Source organism: Corvus hawaiiensis, chromosome 5, assembly GCF_020740725.1.
Source record: "Corvus hawaiiensis isolate bCorHaw1 chromosome 5, bCorHaw1.pri.cur, whole genome shotgun sequence".
In the NCBI taxonomy this organism is placed as follows: Eukaryota; Metazoa; Chordata; class Aves; order Passeriformes; family Corvidae; genus Corvus; species Corvus hawaiiensis.
This window is the reverse complement of record NC_063217.1, coordinates 30,870,299-30,890,728: the sequence shown is the minus strand read 5'-3', so window position 1 is coordinate 30,890,728 and position 20,430 is coordinate 30,870,299. Positions and strand designations below refer to the sequence as shown.

Below are 20,430 nucleotides of genomic sequence, written 5' to 3'. Positions count from 1 at the left end.
AAAAATATGTGATCTCTGTATCACAATGAAGTGGAGTAGTACAAGAGGCGTTGAGACATGGGTGGCAGAGCAGTGAAGGCCAGTAGCAGGGAGCCTAGTAGGTGACTGGGAGGAGAACAGAGCAGTTTTGGATCTGGTAGCTTGAGAGCAAGTTGAGGAGTTGAAAAAGTATACTTGCATCAGTTGGAGAATCAGGAGTAGCTTTTCAAGAAAAGATCTGTGAAGAGACACAGAAAGGATGGATATAAGAGCTACTAGATGTTGGCTGAGCAGTATGTTGTGGGTTTGCTGAAGAGACTCTCCTTGTCTGCAAGAGTGAGGGGTTCCACCTTCCCCTCTCCATAGCAAATATTCTCAGGGCTGAGCAAGGATCTGCTTCACTTGTCTGTAATCATTTGGAAGAAAACCCTGCACCTAGACTATTTGCATTTCTGTTTCTGGCAGCTGAGGTGAGGAAGGAGACTGAAGGATCCCACAAACTGGGTGTTTTTACTTTTGTGCTCCAGCCCCTTAGGGACAGGCTTAGCTCAGCTGTCATTACCAGTTAGGAGAATGGTGTCCCCTTTGTACTCTCAAAGGATCTGTGTGACTCCTGCTTCAGTCCAGAGTGGCACTGAGAGGTCTTCCCTAGTGCTCAGGGATGGTCAGGGCATTCCAAAAGATAGAGCTAGTCTGGGATTACAGGGCATCTGTAGTGCTTGCCACACAGGATGGGACATATTTCTGCAGAATGTCACAAGCAGGAGTCATAAGCTACAATCTCCATGGAAATCTTGCCTTTACAGCAGCCCCTATCATAGATTTGAGCTTCAGAAGAAAGGAACAAGACATTATTTTCACTCCTTTACCCTGCATTTTTTTTCACTCATTTACCCTGCATCAGAGCATTGCTTCCATAAAGATCTATGAATTTTACAATGCAAGTGGAGAATAGGAAGATTTAAATAGTAAATACAATCTCAGCATAAATTACATATTATTTTTAACATTTTGTTAAGGTGAAACTTCTCAGAGTTAATCACTTTGCATATCAATTATGTCCAAATATAGATACCTAGGATTCAAAACACTTGGACATTTCTAAATCTCAGTGAAAGAAAAGGTCTCAGGGTCAAGTAGATTCCAATATATAGTAATTCAGCTTGGATGAGTTTCATGTTTCAGCCTGAATGTTTTCCCTGTTGTGGTTGGAGTTCAGGTTAAAGTTCAAAATACCAGGATCTGAAGTATTGTGTTTACTCCTGGATCCATCATAGTTTAAAGAGCTAGGAAAAGCAATGTTGAAGGAAATACCTCCTTGTGAGTTTGGAGGTTGCCATGAGTTGCCAGCAAATAGAGTAATGGGCAGGAGAGGGGTAAGATTTAAAATGCTCACAGCGGTTTGGGAAGAGCCTGCTGCACACAGAGGAGACAGGTACCACTCATTCAGTTTTTCATATCCAGAACTTTCACATAGCTCCTTTGTCCTGACAAATTCAGTGGTGATGTGACACCTCTGCGTCCTACATGGTCTGTGTAAATATGATAAGATCAAAGTCTGGAACTGTCTGTTCAGCTTATGCAATAGCACATAATAAATCACTGGAATATGTGATGATCAGAAGATTAGACTCCAAATAGAAATAACCTGTCTGCAAAACCATTAATGAAGTATGAACAGTGTCTCACACAATTCTGGGTTTCTCTCTTAAAGAGCCATACTTTACTAACTACTGATAATTCAAAGATGTGACTGAAAAAAGCATGTCCTTTCTCACAGTAATAAATAATTTGTAGGACAGCCTGCCCAGGTTGTGACCTTGAGCAGGCAGATTCTCTTCATGCTTGTGCTCAGTGCTTAGAAAGTGCATATATTATCCCCTTGCCTTCTACAAATCTAGCTGTCCTCTGCCTAGCAAAAATAAAAATCTCCCTGCACACCCATTTCACATTTTGTTTCTTCTTTCCTGGTTTCGTCTGGAGGTCTGATCCTGATGGGTCTGTGGAGAAACTCTCTTGCCTCCTTCAATAGCCCTGCTTAATGCAAGTACTCCAGGAGTCAGGCTGCCTGACCCACTTCTTGTGCAGTACGGTCTTTTTCCAGAGGCAGTGCTAAAAATACACAACAATTGGTAATCTGGCTGCATGTTACACATTTTTGTTTCCTGGTCTCATGGTGTCAGGCTGTTCAGTAAAGCGGGCACTGGTATAGGTTGGGTGTAATCTGTCTCGTACCTGGTAAGTGTGAGTGACAGTGCAAAAGGACCTATTCATTATGTTATATCAATGTTCTCATGATTTCAAGGCTGTAGTCATCCTTGAGATATCACCTTTCAGGAGTTATTCCACATTAGGGAAATACAATACTTAAAATAGCTCTAAAATTTGCATTCAAAACTAGGCTTGGGCCAATGGGGTTGTATTGTTTTAATATCTCCTTGCCTTTTTAAGAATAATGTATACATTAATATGTAATTAATTTTACCATTCTGCCTTTCTCATGTAACTGTACATCTATGCAAACATCTAATGATCTGGTTTTGTAAATGCTTCTGGATGCTAAACAATTTCTACTTTATAATTATGTTAGGTTTTTTGTTTGTTTGTCTGCTTTTCTGCAGGCCTCCATATGTAGAAGCAGCCAGCCTTTATCTGGCTTTAGTGCTCGATGCCTTGAGGATGAACAGATGCTCCAGGCCATTAGAAAAGCCAATCCAGGAAGTGATTTCATATATGTTGTTGACACTCGGCCCAAAGTAAGTACATTAAATTTCTTGCACATAGCAAGACTGACTCTGGGCTGAATAGGTTAGGGAAGATACACAATCTAAGTGACTGACCAAGTCACTTCTGATCTTAGATGCACCTGTGTAACTTCACAGGTACATGAGGATTTACCAGGGGAATCCTGACTAGAAACCTTGACCACATTATTATCTCTGGGAGAATTTTCTCCTTTACACTGAACCTTTCCCTTTTCTTGTTCTTAGCAAAATGTCAAGATACAGAAAAGTAAATAACGTGTAATTGTAACTGTTTACACATGCAAAGGAGCTATCAAGTAAGTATATTTCTGATGAGACTGCAAAAAATAATTCCCATTATAAAATGTATTTACAGTTGTTTGTAATGTTGCAAACCTCTGCCTGCTTATACTATAATTTTCCATGCACGATTTCTCCTGGAAGTGAGAAAATTCCAATGACCTCTGCACAAGGCTAAGGAAAGACAAGTTACTGAGATGACAAGAATGGAAGAGACCTTTAAATATCTCCAGCACTTTGGTGGTTTTGAGAGAGAATCTGAAATGTGATAAGTAGTGACATCAGATGCCATATCTATAACTGATTAAAAGCCTCTGGCCAAGATAAAAGCTTTAGAAAAAAATATGGAGAAATATAGAAACTCAGTAATGACCTAGAAGAGGTTGGAAGCTAAAAAAAGCATTGTATCCAAATTGTGATGCTAGCAAACAGCTCAAGGTGATAAAGACTAGATAGACTTCAGTATCTGGAGGAGGTAGTAGGGATATATATATTCTTTATTGCACTATCAGCAACTTTCCCCTTTTAGTTACCAAAGCCTCTGAAGAAACGAAACTAAAGAGGCAAATCTCCACAAAATCCCTTGTAGGTGTAGGATTAGCTATAGCATGGGAAAAGGAAAAATGAGAATAAATGAGGAAAAGGAACAAGGAAGCTGTTTCAGTATCCTGAGATCAGAAGACAGAGCCTGAAAGGTCAAGGTGGGTAAAGCTGAGAAACATGAGAAATGGAGTGAGGAAGGGCAGAGCTGGGGCAGATACGAGGAACCTGCATGGCTGGTGACTGAAGACATGGGTGTTGGTGGGGAGGTGCTGTGAGTGCTCACGGTTCTAATGGGAGGCAGTAGCCAGAAAATGAGGGCCTTGGCATGTCTCATTTACCCAAGTCTCACCAAGGACTGTGTAATCTGGTAACTGCTTTGACCTTCAGTTCCCTCTTTTTTATTGGGAAGATGAAGATGCTACCAGCTTACTTACGGTCCTGAAGCAAGTGAATTGTGATGAGCACTAGGAAAGGATCGGTACCATTGTGTTCAGAATGGGTGTTAGCTATGAAGTACAGACCTAGCTGCCTAAATAATGCTTGTTTAACAGTTTTCTGTATGTAATAATAGTTACAGCTTGTTTCCTCTCTGATGGTATTGGTACTCTTCCCTATTTAAGGCTGTCTTTGACTGATGGGATTTATTGCTAATGATTTACTGGCTATTAATAATGTTTTACCAGGTATTAACAGGAAGGAGCTGTCCTTTAATTTTTAATAAAATTAAAGGATGGGTCCTACCTGTTAATACCTGGTAAATTACTTTGAGACATCTTCTGTGTGCAGTGGAAAAAGCCCATACTTTGTGGAGGGTGTGGAGAGACTGAAAGTGGCTCACTTAGCCATGAATGCCAGCATATTTCCAGCAATGCTGGCTTCTTCAGGAGCCAGTTAGGAGATGAAGACTGTTTATTTTCACTGAACTTCTCTGTAAAAAAAAAAGTTTTGATGTAAAGAAGTTTGTATACCAGATTCCTACTTCTCTCTGCGCAGCAAAAATGGACAGATCTACAAAGCTCCTGTGATCCCAGATGCCTTGTTACAATTTTGCACATGAAAATGCGTTTATAAATCTAGAACATATAGCAAGGGATAGGGATCGGTGGAAGCAGTTCCTGGCATTCCTCAGGGAACCTTTAGCAAATGTAAAGATAAGATATCAAGGCTGGTAGAAGGCTTCCCATTCCCATAGGCGGCTACAAAACTGTTTGCCTTATATCTCATAAGAACCAGTTCCTTGCAAAGATCGTGAATGTTGATGGATCCTTCAATTCAACATTCCCAAGTGCTTTTCCCTCATTGCACTTGATAATTTTCAAAACAAAATATTTGTCTGTGGAAGAAAGCTTTGTTTCCACTTCATTTGGATATAGCAGGATGACCAAATGCAACTTTACTTAAGCCACTGTCATTCCTCTATGTGATCACAGAATAAGCTAATATAAACTTACTCTTTATGAGTAAAACACATTAGTTGTATAATCTTTATAGCAAGACACAGCTTGGTTATCCCCCAGATTAAAGAAAATGGCAGGAAATCTTGCAAGTGAGGTCTTTTACCTTTAGAGGCTGTATCCTCATATTCACTGAGATTAATCAAGTACATGCACAATTTAGAGAGCTTCACAACCACTACTTTAAGAGCAACAGATGGAATTTTGGTAGATGATGTGGAAAACTTGTTAGTAAATATTGTGGCAGCTGCAAAGTTTGGCAACTGACAGTATTTAAAATAAATGAGTGTCAGAAAGCCTTGCAATTTAACCTTCTATTTATTTACTTTTAAATAGTGCTATTTCAGATTGTCCTTTAAGAAAGGATATTTGTGATAAAATTGCTCTGCTGCAGAAACAGTTAATGGTATTTATGTGCTGAGTACTAGGTTGGTTAGAGGATAGATATTTTCCGTTTAGGGTTTCAGGGGTTTGTGGTGGCTGAGGCTTGTGTACAGATCTTTCTTCCAGAAGCTATAGGCTACTGCAGAGAGAGACTGCCTCATTTTGTTTGTACAAGAACACTGATGTCAACTTCAAAAGAGAAAGATTAGGATTCAGCAGATAATTTCTATCTTTGTAGCAAGTCACACTGAGGACTTTGTCCTTAATTGACATGCTGTTCACAGGCTGTATCTTTTTTTCATTGTCCATTGATAGTAAAAACATTAGCAGACTGCTGATTGATAGACAAGAATGGGGTTTTTTTCTTGTGCTCTTTCCTGAACTGCATACTATAAGTTAAAAGAAATTTTCCCCAAGATTGGAATAAATCAAAAATGCTGGTATTTTGCCCAGGTTTCTATCCAGAGTGCGGTTCCTTCTGTTTTATCATGAAATTCGTGCAATGTTTCAATTCCTAATGGTGTTCATTGTAACTTTGTAACAAATGTAACTTTTTAGCTCTTTCCTTTGAAAGTTAAGATATCAGGTTTGGCCCTTGGAAACCTCTTTTGACATATAAGGTAAAAAAGCTAGGGTTGTTATCTTGGTTGGAAGGAGATGGCATCAGACAATCAGTCCCCAGTTGTCTGTATTGGCTCCAAATTAAAGTAGAATATTGGGAGTATGTGTGTTTGGGGTGGAAGAGGTCAGAAAAGGCGACATTCTTGTATATCCCATGATGCCATTAGCTAAGCACTAAAATATATTACTGTGAGTTTCAGCTGTGACCACAGAAGCAGCGAATCAATAGTACTGCCTGCACTATTGGGAAATAAACTGGAGACAGAGTTATCTGCATAGCCTCTTGGCCCCTTCTTTTACTTTTTCATGAGCATTGGCTCTCACTGAAATGAAGACAAGTCACTTTTTGTCCAGTCAATATCCTTTATTATTTATTTCTTAAATCTTTCCTGAGCAGAAGCTGTTAGCTGTGCTTTGAGGCATGGAGGTTCTGCCACTTGAGCTGCTTTGTCACTCTCAGAGCCTTCATATTTCTTGGGAAGTTCAAAGGTCCCACAGCCTTACAGCATGAATTTCACAGAAAAACAGGGACTTTATGCAAAAAGACAATTTCTTTCTATTGCACAGTGAGATTTTGCTACAGGAATTTTTTTAAAAAGTAAGTAGGTACTTAGTAAAAAAAAAAAAAATTATTAAGAAAAACCTATCAAAGAAAAAGTAAAAGTACTTAATTAATTTCTACCAGCTCTAGTTTTCAGCCCAAAGATCAAAATTTGGCATAAGGAGCTTGGCAGATAGTTTTGCTTCCCACCCAAGGATTCCAAAAGGGGGGAGAATAAGCATTAACCCCATCCTTAATTTTATGCTTGGGAAAACTGAGCTAAAGAAATATTTAGTAACTGTCCCATGCCAGGAAGCAAGCAACAGATTCGAAGATGAAACGTCAACTTCCAACAGAAAGTATTTTTACTGAAGCACAGCAACTCCTTTGATAGCACTGCATTGCAGATGAAAATATTTGTGGTGATGTTGTCAATTCAAATATTTTGTAGTTTTACATAAGAGCCAAGATACTATAAAAGTAGGGAAAACTACTCCAACTCCCTCTTCATTATTGCAAGCTTCAAAGAAGTAAGCTTTATCAGCTTTTGGATGATTTGAGCAGTAAAATGCAGTAACTTGGGCAACCTTACTGCACAAGTGTGCACATGCTATGAAACAGTGGCATGGAAGATGGGACACTGCCACCTCCTGGGTACATTCTGCTAGTAAACATGATGTTGATCCAATATAAAAGCAGAACAGCTTTTTAAAACCAAATTAAAACCTTTATGCTCTTGCAGAGGAACCCTATCTAGGCTGTGGGGTTTTTGTGTTTAACCTCACTAATGACGTTTCACTCCAAGTGTGTGAAACAGGGATATCAGAGACTCAGCAGCCCAGTGCCCTGCAATAGGCTGTAAACAGATCCCCGATTCATAGCCCCTTGTGTTGACACTGTGACAAATGCTTCCTATTTGTGCCTGACTTAAACCCCTCTGATTTATTGCTGTAGACCACAAGGTTTGTTTTGAAAGGATTCTGCTACTGGTTTTCATCCAATTTTCCCTATGTTTTTCAGCTCAACGCAATGGCAAACAGAGCAGCAGGGAAGGGATATGAAAATGAAGACAACTACTCCAACATCAAGTTTCAGTTCATAGGCATCGAGAACATCCATGTCATGAGAAATAGTCTGCAGAAAATGCTTGAAGGTAATACTCCCCTTCACTGGAATCTAGAGGAAAGAGTTGATCCTTCTGTCAAACAAATCAGAATAGCTGCTCTGAAATCAGCAGCAGTGAAAAGGAGTATGAAAAGTACTCTTTGCCTGTTGCAGCTGCATGCAGCTGCCTGCTGGCTAATGGGACTTGTGCAAGGGAGCATCATGGCAAATATTGATTGGTGATTTCTTAATTGTGAAAACACCTTGTTTCCTGGCTGAAATCCTGATATCATTTAGTTTAATGATAAAACTAATTTTAATTCAGTGCACATTACTGCTACTATGTCATTTTTTGAAATTTACATTTTGATAATAAAATTTAAAAAATCCCTTAGAGCTGACTTTAAGGCTAGTGGAAAATACAGATTGATTTTTTTTTAAAGCTCAGAAAAACTGTGGTTTGGTTTTCATATAAGGTAGTCATGCATTTTGGACTGTGAATTTTAACAGAAACTCATTCATGCCCTGTATAGAACATATCACATCAGGTCTATTAATGAAATTAATTCACAGTCAGTGGGTGTAACTATTCATCACCTTCAATATCCCATGGAAATTAATAACAATTGCCTTATAAATACTTAGCAGTATATAAACCAGCAAATCTGTTCTGCCATTTCATATTTGCAGTACATAACTGTATAGGGGTCATCTGGGAAAAGAGCAAGGATAAATAAGCCATCCTTGACCCTCACTGGCTTGCTGATTTTTAACAAGCAAATAGTAAATAGTGCTCACTCCACTGTGTCTCAGTATTTACTTCATGTACATAAATAACAACTTCCATCATCTCCTGGATCAGCTTCATCTGTCTTATTCTTGATTTCATGCTCTGCCCATGCTCTTTTACTCTTCGTCTGTCTCCCATCGAGTGTATGCAATTGTAAATTTGAAATCTAAGAAGGGCTTAAATTTTCCATGATAGGAAAACCATGCTCTGTTTTCAAATAAGAGCATTTTATGGAAAGCAGCATTAAATTGTTTTGCAGGTAAAACACTCCCTCTCTTCATCAGAGTTTTCTTGGCCTAAGGGTCTCAGGTAGGAAAACAGAAGGATTTTTTGTTCACTATCAAGTCTTGTTTGGATAGGAGGGAGGCTGGGTGAGTAAACAGGTCCCTTTATTTGTTCAGCTCAAGACTATCAAAGTTAAAATAGTAAACAACCAGCCTGGCTGTATGGGAAGTACTGTGTATAATTTTTGAGCCAAAAGTTCATGAGACCGGCCCATGGCCCAACCTTGCATGTAACAAGGTAATTCCTAATGTATTTAACACTTCGGGCTGCTTGGGGGACACAAATTCTTAGCATCTATTTTCAAATGAGCCATATAGTTAAAACATCTGCTTTTTTCCTGGTTTTATGTTTGCTGTATTGAAATCTCACATGCATCAACCTGACTGATAATATTAGAAATCAGAGAAGTACTTTTTAAAAGAAAAATCTTATGACTTTCAGTGTGTCAGGGCTTTCCTTATGTAAGATGCTGTGTAGTTTTTATCTTTTTCCATTTGTATGTGTCCCTTAATCTCTTTTTCTGGTGATCTTTTACCTGACTTGAGCATACAAAGAGACCTAGAACCAAAAAGGCTGTCAAGGATGATGATAACACACATTTAATATGGCTTTAAATTTTTATCAAGGAATACCTAGATAATATATCAATAATTATCAATTACTGGTGTATTATCAATATCAAAAATATATAAATAATTAAAAGAATACATAAATAAGATAGCAATATCACTGTACCTATGTGAATCTTAAGTAAAACATCACACTACACTATAAACTTTACAGAATGGGTCTGCTGCTCATGATCTGTTGTAAGATTTTATAAGCTGCATAAAAACCTTTGAAAAGGCAAATGAGGCTGATGAAAACTGATTTTAGTTTATTGTGAGCTGTATTGTTGCTTGGAAGTGTACAGCATGAAAAAAGGACATCAAGATATAATTGGCCAGATGTATTGCTGAAATGCAAGGCCAGTTTCGTTGAATTTACTGGTACTAAGCAGAAGTGTAGAGCAAAGGATCTTCACATGCCAGATTGCAGGTTATTTTCAATATACAATTTTAAATAACTTCCAATACTGAGAAAATTTGAAAAAAATTATTATTCAGTTTTCCATTAGGAAATGCACTTATATTAGGAATGTATTAATTTCAATTATGATTTTTGGGAAAAAGCTGAGAAAATTAAATTTATACTTACGAAAATGTAAATATTTGAGTAGGTAAAAAAATTTGTTTCAGCTTTGTGATTTTACTGACTTTAATTCAAGCCAATTTATCTTACTTCAACATATATTTACCCTGGTTTAATGTTAATTTTTGACAAACTATACCAGCATTATAAAATTATTAATTTTTAGAATAAGATTTTTTTCAGAATATGCAAAAAATGTTGAGATTTGACCATACTAGGGAAGTAAAATGCATTTCAACATGATGGAATTTCCTTTCAGAGAAAAAAAAAAATTGTCTCTGCTGCCTTTACGGCTTTTTATTTTTCTCCATTTATAGATAGGTCTATGTGAAGAACTTTGAGATAATTTTGATCCTGTCCACAACCTCCTTGAAATAATTTTTAACATTAGAAGGACATTACACAGGGACTTTTCTCGATAAAGATCCAAGGGCTGCCTGAGGCTGCTATTTGGCGTTTGGGATGGGGTGGGTTGTGCAGCACACCCAGGGGCCAGCTGGGACCTGACCCCTGTGTGTTGTGCACTGAGGTGATGGCCCCACATGCTCCCTGTTTGTATTTAAACAGCAAATACGAGCTTCTCCTCCCCTCATACCAGGAGCAGCACTTGCTGATGTAGGAGCAGCCCTCTGATCCTTGGACTTCTGTGACAGAGCAGCCAATAGGAAAACCTGTGGGTTTGGCCCACAGCAAGTACTCCTTCCTCTACTTATGGCTGTCCTGCCAGAAATGGGACTAGTCCAGCATACTCCTCTGGTACTTTTGCTGGTGGAAGAGGCAGTTTCCAACATGTGTCCTGTTTCTTCCTCCCATCCAGGAGGTATGGGTTCCTCATATCCAGGGATATGGGTGCATTGCTGGAATTCCCAGAGCTCTGCCCAGCAGCTCTTTATTTTCCTGTGCATACACTGTGGATGAAGCAGGCCATATTTCTCAAAGATTTTCTGCCTTTTCCCCTAAGGATAAGCCTCATAACTGAATTCATAATTGAACTCAGTGTTAAGGTCCAGATCAGTTGCCAAAGTCATGCGAAATATACAGGGTATGCATTTAGGACAGTATGAACTTTGCTCAGTGAAGTGGTCAGTAAATATTGACAGCAATTTGGGAGTGGGAATGAGCAAAGCACTGTTTCAGCCTTACCTTGGGCTTTTGTAAACAGAGACAGCAGCTTCAGCCAGAATTCAGCCACTAATTGGTCATGCTCCCATCTGCACAGGAACATTAATCATATGGAAAGCTGTTTGCTTTCAGTGCTGCTATCTCTGCATCTTTATAAATATCCTTCCAAAATTACTTTTAAAATAACCATCTGGAAGGGGCCTTGCATATAAACATTGCAAGACTTTGTATGGACACATTAGGCCATTTTGCTTCTGAACTAAATGGAGTTAGGACAGTCAGATAAGTCAGATATGGTGTAAACTCTGGCTTGTAAAATTAAATTTCAATTACCCCGAAGGAAACTGAAGCTATGCCAGGGGCCAAAATGGCTGTAAATAACTGAGTCTTTTGAGATTTCCAGACCACAAGAGACTTACTAAGACATTAGTAATTGACAGATCATACATTAACTCGGTAAAAGTCATGATGTTTTTCACGGTACTCTGAAAATTAATTTCAGTGGCTAATATATTTTTCCTTAAAAGACAGTATAACTCTACATGGATCAAAATAAAGATGTAGTCTATTTGTGGGGCGAATTTAATATCTCACTGTTGAAAATAGATTGCACTAAATTTCATTGAGTATTTGTTCTGCTGGATTGAGGTACCTGATTGAGATTCTGATTGCTTTTTTTGTTCTGATGCCACAAACTCTCTAATATTACAAAATGGATGCTTGGATACAGCAGGAAAGGAACTTAGAGTAGAAACCGAGAGATTGTTATTTTTTTCTTCAAATGTGGCATAGAGTTTGGAAGATTTTCAGGAAAATATTTTCTTTGATGGATTATGTCTTGTCCTCACTATCAGAATACTTTTTGACTTCAAGTGAAGCTTTAGTAAGGTTTAACTCAGGGATGAAGAACTGTAGAGTGAACCACTAACTCAACCACCATCATCTGTGGTGATGCTGGGAGCAGGAGGCAGTGGCACCATTTAGGTGTCTGTCTGCCTGTCCAACAGCAAAAATCAAATGCTTTCTGTTTTCAAGTCCTCATGATTAAATACACCAACTCCTCCCAGGGGTTTGAAAACTTCACTCCCAACACAACCTTGGAAAATGCATGCTTCATAGAAGGATGGATTTGGATTTGTTTGCAATAGGCTTTATGACAGCTTCTCTTTTTAAATTACATCAGTATATTTGGTGAAATTTGACCCAGCCCCATTTCTTAAATATATGTGTTTCTCAAAGGTTAAGTTTGACTGTGAAGTAGTCCTTCTTTTCAAAAGATGCATGTTTTACACAGGAAATACCTGAAGAAGAGAGAACTCTGAGGCTCAACAGTCAGTGAAGCTTAAGGAACTCTAATTACTATAAATGTAATACGTGTCTTATTTTGCAGTTTGTGAGCTGAAATCACCTTCGATGAGTGACTTTCTGTGGGGCCTGGAGAATTCTGGCTGGCTGAAGCACATCAAAGCCATTATGGATGCTGGCATTTTTATTGCAAAGGTAAATGTATAAAATGAGCTACTGTGTTATCACCTCTGAGTTATCAGGCAACCGGCTAAATTCACCTCCTGAACCAACTCCTGTGTATTACCATAGCCAAACTCTCTAGCAGCTTCTACTTTTATATATCTGAGAACTTTTACAGAAAACAGTTTTGGCTTTAATAAGAAATTATTTCCCCTAATCCCCCCTAAAGTAATATAGACATTTGTCATCTACCAGCAGTAGCTTAAATTTTATTACCCCCTACCTTGTGCTCTGGCTTTTTACTGCTTCAATTCTTATTTCTGAGATTGCTATTACAATTTCTTATCGGCCATTTTATTCACATGACCTGCTGCACAAAACTATACAGATAAAACTTCATGGATTTCCCTCCTCACTAACTGCTTGTTTCTCTTGCATTGCTTCTTCCTTCTCAGAAGGCAACTGTAGTTTCTTACCCAAACAGCACTGTGGGATACATACATGTATTTCTACTCCCAGCCCTACTACCTTTCATTAGCTCGTAGAAATAAGGTCATTTACATTAGCTTTGCTAGTTTTTCCCCAATGGCTGGTCTTATTATCCTTTGTCCATATGCTTGCTAGCCCAGTGCCTTTTGACCTGTTCTTGTTTGTATGGTTCCCAGTTCTCAGTTCTTGGTCTTCTGCCCACAGGGGTTCTGTTTTGGTAGAATTTACTTGTCTCTTGAGATAAACATAGATAATTTATTATTATTCCTCATTCTCTATTAAGCCCAAACTTAACCTAAATGTGTTTTTTTCCCTAACTATATCTTTCCTAACCTGTTTTATATTCTACTTCCTAAATTTAATTCTCTTTAGAAATGACAAAGGCCAAAACCCTTAGAATTAAAAAAACGACCTCCAACCCTCAAGTTCTAAAAATAATACAACACCAGACTCTGGAGAACTCAGTACAATTTCTTCTTTATGTGTTTATGTATAAAATGGATTCCTCTCTCCCCAGTTATTCCATTAAACATACTGATAAAATCTTGCTTATTAAACATGGATGTTTCCCACTACAACAGGCTTCCCCAAAAACCTTTACAGCATGTCATCAGGGCAATGCAGTGTGCTGCAATGATGTCCAGGCTAGTGCTCCCATCGGAAGCAGACATTGCCCTTATTGACATTACCATTGTCATGGTTTAGCATAGTTTGGGTTCTGAATTTGTTCAGGGGGGAAATTCCAAGCTATTGGGTCAGAGAATGATGAAAAGATGAAAAATTAAGAGCCATATTGCAAGCATGGCTATTCTTTAAGTGGCATGTGAGTGGCACAAGATGTATTAGAGCATCTGAATTTGCTGTAGGTAGTTGTCTGCTTTGACAGATTGATGTATTTAAATTGAAATTAATCAATCCCACATCTTCCTGTAGTGGAGCGTAAACAGGTAATTCTCAACCACTATATTGCACGGGCTGGGGTGAATGAAAACTTTTCAAATGAGAGGAATAACACTGATTTTCAAATGACACAACACTCAAGAACTCTGTGGTAGAGCAAAAAATGAAAGAGCTTTCCCAGTTCCCAAGTTAATTCTGTCTATATGCTGCTGTCTCACTGTTCCTCTCTTACCATTGTCTTCCTCCCTGCTTGTGAAATTTCTGACTTTTTCTGTATCCTTAGGCTGTGGCTGAGGAAGGTGTGAGTGTGCTTGTTCACTGCTCTGATGGCTGGGATAGGACAGCCCAGGTTTGCTCTGTAGCAAGCCTTCTATTGGATCCATATTACAGAACTATGAAGGGATTCATGGTAAGCAGGTTCTTTCACAGAGTAAATGAAGCAGTATGGCATCACTTAAGATGAATAACTTTGTTTTTAATAGGAAATAAACTGTCCCTTATATACCCTCATTTTGTTTTGGGTTTTAAGCAGGAAGGAAGGCTTCCATATGTTCATGTTAAAGTCTCCCAATTTCTCTTTGAAATGTTATTCAAGGTGGGGATCAGTTGGGCACCCATGTTTGATTTTTTTTTTCCTAACCTTGACCAAGAAACTTTCTCACAGCCCAAAGAGCTTTTGTACAAGCAAGAATTTGTGTTCATTTGCAGTGAACATTTTAATTTTGAGTGTCAGAAGTGGGTCTTTCTAGACATTAGATTGCAATGAGCAGCTATATTGGAAAATCTGTTCCTTTCCCAAGTCAATCAGCAGTAGTAAAGCATCTAGAAGTGGTTATCAAGTTACTGGTCACATGTTAAAAAGATGTTTGAGACATTTATAAGTTCTATTTTAGAAAGCAATGAAACAAGATATTTGAAGTTGTCCTGAAATACTGGCACCCTCTCTGCATCCATGAAGAGTGCTGTTTCCCTGAGTGGGCAGCAGTGCTCATCACTCATTATTTTTCTGATAATTGTGAAAATTATTTAGGATTCTAGTACTGCTTGCTTACATCCTTCTTGCTTGCCACTTTTCTGCTTATTCTAAGAATTAACTGGGATTCCAACACTGCTTGTTTATACCACTCTTCTGCCTGCTTCAACATGTCAGCTCTACTCCACAACATTGAATGCAATATTCTCATTTTAGGTGTTAATTGAAAAAGACTGGATTTCCTTTGGTCACAAGTTTAACCACAGGTAAGGCGGGGCTAAGGTTTTTGTCTCTCTGTATGTATATGTTTATGTAGTCAGCATCTGCTGCCATTCCAGTTTTACTTCTCTGCTGCCTTACAAAACATAGCAACAGAATGCCCCGGGAAACAGCCATACCCTTTTCCCCAACTACATAATTTAGCTGCCTGGAAAAGTCAGAGTGAAATAGTTCTATATGAGCACTCCAAAACTACTAAAAATCCTGCATGCTGGTCTTGCAGTTGCTATGAGCATTGAGAGGTCCATGTGAGTAGTATGCATTTGGCTTGGAAAATCCCTTTGGACTCTAGCAGATCTTCTAGTAGTGCCAAGGCTCCCCACATAAGTCCCTGTTCATCAAAGGGACTTCTACATTTTCCAAGACAGTATTTAATCTTAGGCATGTCTGTGAGTTGTCTATTACATAAAATATACTCTTCCTGTTACACTCTGTTCTAACAAAACCAGCAAGATCTGCTCAGAAATGTCAGGCAAAATGGAAAGTCATTTATTTGAACAAGTTATTTTGAACATCGATCCAATGTAAATGCTATAATGTAATGAAAATGTTTGAAGACTTAACATGTTTAAACATGTACACATTTTCACATTTTCTTTCTTTCTTGACTTTATTTTAGTTTCTGTAAAAATTAAAAATGCAATTTTTATATTGGGTTTAATGACATTATATTGCTTGATTTGAATATAAATTTGTTAATAGTTTAAAAAAACAACAAAACTTACAGGAAATCTGTGCAGTTCCACACCACCCGTGAAATTTCAGAAGGAAATACTACATTTAATATGATACTGTCAGTTATTTATGCTTATCAGTGGTAAAAGGTGTTATGAAATGCAATAACCACTGATAGCTTTGGTTTGCTGTGCAATACTGCTATATTCTCTTTGATAATAGTATCAGAATTAGAAGTTTCAATTTTAGATGTTTATGAAATTTTAATGAAATTTTTATGAAATTCCACTCTGTTGGCATGTGTACCCCACCCCCAGCAGAATAATTCATTGAAAATGCTTCTTCCTATTATGTAGACGTAAAAAACATTTTTTACTTCTATGTGTTTTGTATTTTCAAGCTCCTTTTCTTCATTGCAAGTGGTTCCAAGAGGCATTTTTATACACAGAAAGTGTTTACTTGACAGTCACAGTAGCATGTAAACATTTCCCACTTCCTAGAAATTTCACCAAGAGAGGGCAGCTTTAACCTGTTTTCTGCTGAGGTTATAATGTAGCTCTCCTGCTCACTTTTCTGGTTTGGGGAATAATCTACTATTAAGAGACTGTCTTCAGGCACACTTTTGTCATGAAGTTGTTGCAGGCATTCTTTTGCTAACCTGTATTACTGTGGTACAATTTATATTGATAGCATTAAAACATGGCTATGCAGCAGCCAGCCTTTTGTAACTGTAAGGTAACAAGACACCCAATACAAGGGTTTTTTTGTTTGTTTGCAATTCTGCCTCCATTCTAATTCATGATTCTTGCATCATTTTTGTAAGTAAAAATATAGTAGTAGTTTTTAGAAATGAATGACTATGATGTAACTTGCATACTAGAAGTGAGGGGTTTGTTTTCCTTAGAGCTAATTCAGTTTTCCTACAGGAATTCAGGTTTTTTTTAATGTATCTTGTTTCAGGTATGGCAATTTAGATGGAGATCCAAAGGAGATATCGCCTGTTATTGACCAGTTCATCGAATGTATTTGGCAGTTAATGGAACAGTTTCCTTGTGCTTTTGAATTCAATGAGAGATTCCTCATCCACATACAGCATCATATCTATTCTTGCCAGTTTGGGAATTTCCTGTGTAACAGCCAGAAGGAGAGACGAGAGCTGAAGTATGAAAATGTTTTCTTTAGTAGCATATTTATGCATGGGGTCTGTGGCTGGTGGTGTATTGAGGAGTCAGACATTCTCCAGTCTGTATGTATGTGTTTCATAAGGCACAGGGTGCCTGTTGTCTTCTGGCAACACAGATTAATACAAAAAAAAAAGATCCTCTGCAGTGTAGCTCTGCTGGGAGCATAATCCATGGTGTGTGTGACAGGGATTAGTGAAAATTGACAAGCATTATGCCTTCAGCCATGTGGGCCTACCTTTACTGCAGCCCTGACAAAATACAAGGCAAGCTGGCTCTGTAACTAGTATAAAATGACAATAACTCTAGTTAAGTTCTCAGTTTAAGAGTTACTGCTCCTCTGTGTTTTAACCTGTCTTTGGATCTCATGTCAGGACATTCTAGTCCTGCTCTCTTCCTTATTGTCTTTTTGTCTGGTAGCCCTCCCTAGGACTGAGTCAGCAAACTGTCCTTCTGCTGTCTGGCCCCAAAGCAATTATGAATTAATCTACCTGCCCTGAGGCCCAAACAAAGACAGCATCATCATTCCTGGCAGCGCTTATGATCATATCTGCTTCCCGAGGCCCTGGGTCCTTGATACATGATGATATCCATTGCTTTTCTCAAGCACCCTGCTCATGTCAGCAGTAGCAATGAGAGGAAGGTGCTGGTTACTGCTGGCTGCTGCCATTTGGTCCTTTTCACTGCTTAAATGCAGAGCAGCCACCGTGCCACAGTCCATTTAAAATCAAAACCTTCACAGATCACCCACCACATCCCAAGATCTAACTGTGTAAGAAATTGCAGCTCAGCGGGAGCTGAGTGCTTTTAAATGTGGGGATCCTTTTGTGCAGAGATCAGTCTGAAAGCTCACTTTATGGAAGTGATCCTCTCCACCTCACAAAGGAACCAGTCTCTCCACCTACTTGCTCCAGCTGCTTTCACTTTATGGGAAATGGATTGGATTTTGCTTTTAGTGACCAACAAGGGAATATGAGTCTCTGTTTCTCTATGCTTGTAACTTAAGTCTAATTCTGTTAAGGAAGCCAATTGTAAACTGGGAGTACAGAGGACTAGAATGCTGCATCTAAGCTTCAGCTATCCCTGAACTGTAACAGAGGCTTTAATATATTTTTATTTAATGTATTGTTTTTCAGAATCAAAGAAAGAACGTATTCATTGTGGGCTCACTTGTGGAAAAATCGTGCCGATTACTTGAATCCTTTATACAGGTCAGACCACAGTCAAACCCAAGGGACCCTGTACCCACAGATCGCTCCATGCAACTTCTTGTACAAGTAGGTAGTGTCACTTGCTATTGGGAGTTGTAAGATGTGTTAGTAGAGAACAGATGCCTTTGTATATAAGAATTTCTTGTTCTATGAGGCAGTTTATATTGAGTAAATTCAGTCTCAGATGCAGTGTGTTTGTTCCTTGTGTGCTCAGTCAGCCAACACCTCTGCACCATTCCACAAGAGTATTAGTCTGAAAAGAAGCTTAAGATTAAAGGTATATTGATAGTTGTGTGTCCTAATTTCATGGTTACTCACTTCTTCCACTGAGAACTGCCTCTTTCAGTTCTGTTCTCATCAGTTGTTTCTAAATTTATAGTTCTTTAACTTCTTCCATTCCAAGATTTTGTGATGTTAATTTGAATCAAAATTGGTGTCAAATTTGGTGACAAATTGGTGTCAAAAATAAGGATCTTTTCAAGAAATTACAGGATTTCATTGCTAAAACAAGTGTTTAGTGAAAAAATAGCAGATTTTTCCCATGTTGTTGTATCAGGTAAAACAAAGTTAAGTTTTACCCGGTATTTTTTTAAAATGTAACAAAATGTCATCACTTTAGAAATGTTACTACTGACATTCTGACTTACTTACTTGTGCCATTGGTCTTAACAAACTTCAGGAGAACTTGAATAGAAATTAATGAAAACTGTGATTTAAGTAAAGCTGATCAGTTTGTTTTCCAGTTGCAAGCAATAGCACCTGTTAAAAAGTCAATAAAAATCCTAAATTACAGAAATTGAACTCTTTCATGTCCACTATACCAGGTCACATCTACTTTAGAACAAAAAAAAAATAGTCATTAATCGTATTCTTTGGGACAGTGGGATTTATAAAAGTACTGATACAGCAGATCCTCCAACGGAGAAGTAATCCTGTTGATTTTAATTGAATTACTTGGATGCGTAAAGATTTCCAAGCATGAGTTATCAGATGATAAACGTTAAGGGGGAATGTGATTTAAATAGTATACTACTGGGAGAGGAGTAATAAGCCAGTAAGCAGCATGCACGTGCTCCAAAAATATCTGTTAGCTACTTGGCCAGACAGCTGCAGCTCACAGCAGGGCTCGGCTGCTCAACCTGTCTGGTGAACTGGCTACACACTCAGGGCCTGCCTGTGGCCGTATTGCCAAGAAGGCAGGAGGAGCACTAGAATAATACAGAATTTCAAAGTTGACTTCATGGGAAGTTTAACAACAATTGAGAACTAGGAATATGAAAAACTGTCTCTATCCTGGGCTATTTTATAGGTACGATTGCTCTAAAGCCCATAGTGTAGAACAAGAAAATAATACCAAAAAAACCCCGCAAAATTTTGCATTCAGTGAACCTTTCTCAGTCATGTGATCTAAGCTACATTCACCTTTCTTTCTACTGTGAATCAGAATCAGTTTGAGCTGCCTATGTCCACAGAGTTACACCTTCAGGACAGAGCAAATGCAAATGAACCATGAATCTTGCTAAATATTGTCTGTGAACTTCTGTGTATGCACTCTAATGATGAATAAACATGGATAGATCATTTAGGACAATATGTGTCTGGGGGGAAAAAAAAAAGAGAAAAAAAGAGTGTGCATTTAAGTCTTGTGAGGCTACTTCACCAAATGGGAAAATTCCTGACCTGCCCATCAATTTCAGGTTCTGGAGTGGTATGTACAACCGCTTTGAAAAGGGGCTGCATCCTCGACAGTCAGTTACTGATTATCTGATGGCAGTGAAGGAAGAAACTCAGCAGCTGGAAGAAGAGCTGAAAGTCTTACAAGAGGTAAGAAACAGTTGAGCTTGATACCCCAGACTTGGTAACTGACGATAAATGAAACCCAATTCCATATGCTGTGGAGTCCCCTACACGCTACATCCTGTTCTGGAATGAGGATGTTCAGCCATCATCTTTGTTCTCAGATAAATTACTGTTAATGTTTTGCATTTAAGACACAAAAGTGGACTCCCTTCTTTAAGGATAAAATTTTACCTGTGTTGGTGCACAAGTACTACTGAAAGTAAGTTTAATCCTTCTGTAACTCAGAGGGAATTATAGTTCAGACGAATGCTGTAGTTCAGCATTGGTTTGTGATAAATTGTGCACTTCTCATACTCCATAAATGCAAATAGGCAGTTTTCAAGGGTGGGTTGAGCTC

The 20,430-nt window shown here is 38.4% G+C and overlaps 1 protein-coding gene across 4 annotated transcripts in view; it reads left to right on the top strand.

The window, feature by feature from the left end:
- Nucleotides 1-20,430, top strand: part of MTMR7 (myotubularin related protein 7) — a 43,434-nt gene that overhangs the window by 20,125 nt on the left and 2,879 nt on the right. For 2 of the 4 annotated variants that reach the window (XM_048305219.1, XM_048305218.1), the window contains 8 exons: nt 2,601-2,735; nt 7,587-7,719; nt 12,449-12,558; nt 14,198-14,323; nt 15,104-15,153; nt 16,802-17,002; nt 18,159-18,299; nt 19,931-20,057. In XM_048305219.1, the coding sequence (XP_048161176.1) occupies nt 2,601-2,735; nt 7,587-7,719; nt 12,449-12,558; nt 14,198-14,323; nt 15,104-15,153; nt 16,802-17,002; nt 18,159-18,299; nt 19,931-20,057 (1,023 nt within the window). The remainder of the gene's footprint in view (nt 1-2,600; nt 2,736-7,586; nt 7,720-12,448; nt 12,559-14,197; nt 14,324-15,103; nt 15,154-16,801; nt 17,003-18,158; nt 18,300-19,930; nt 20,058-20,430) is intronic. The other 2 variants (XM_048305222.1, XM_048305220.1) reach the window with 2 other exon arrangements.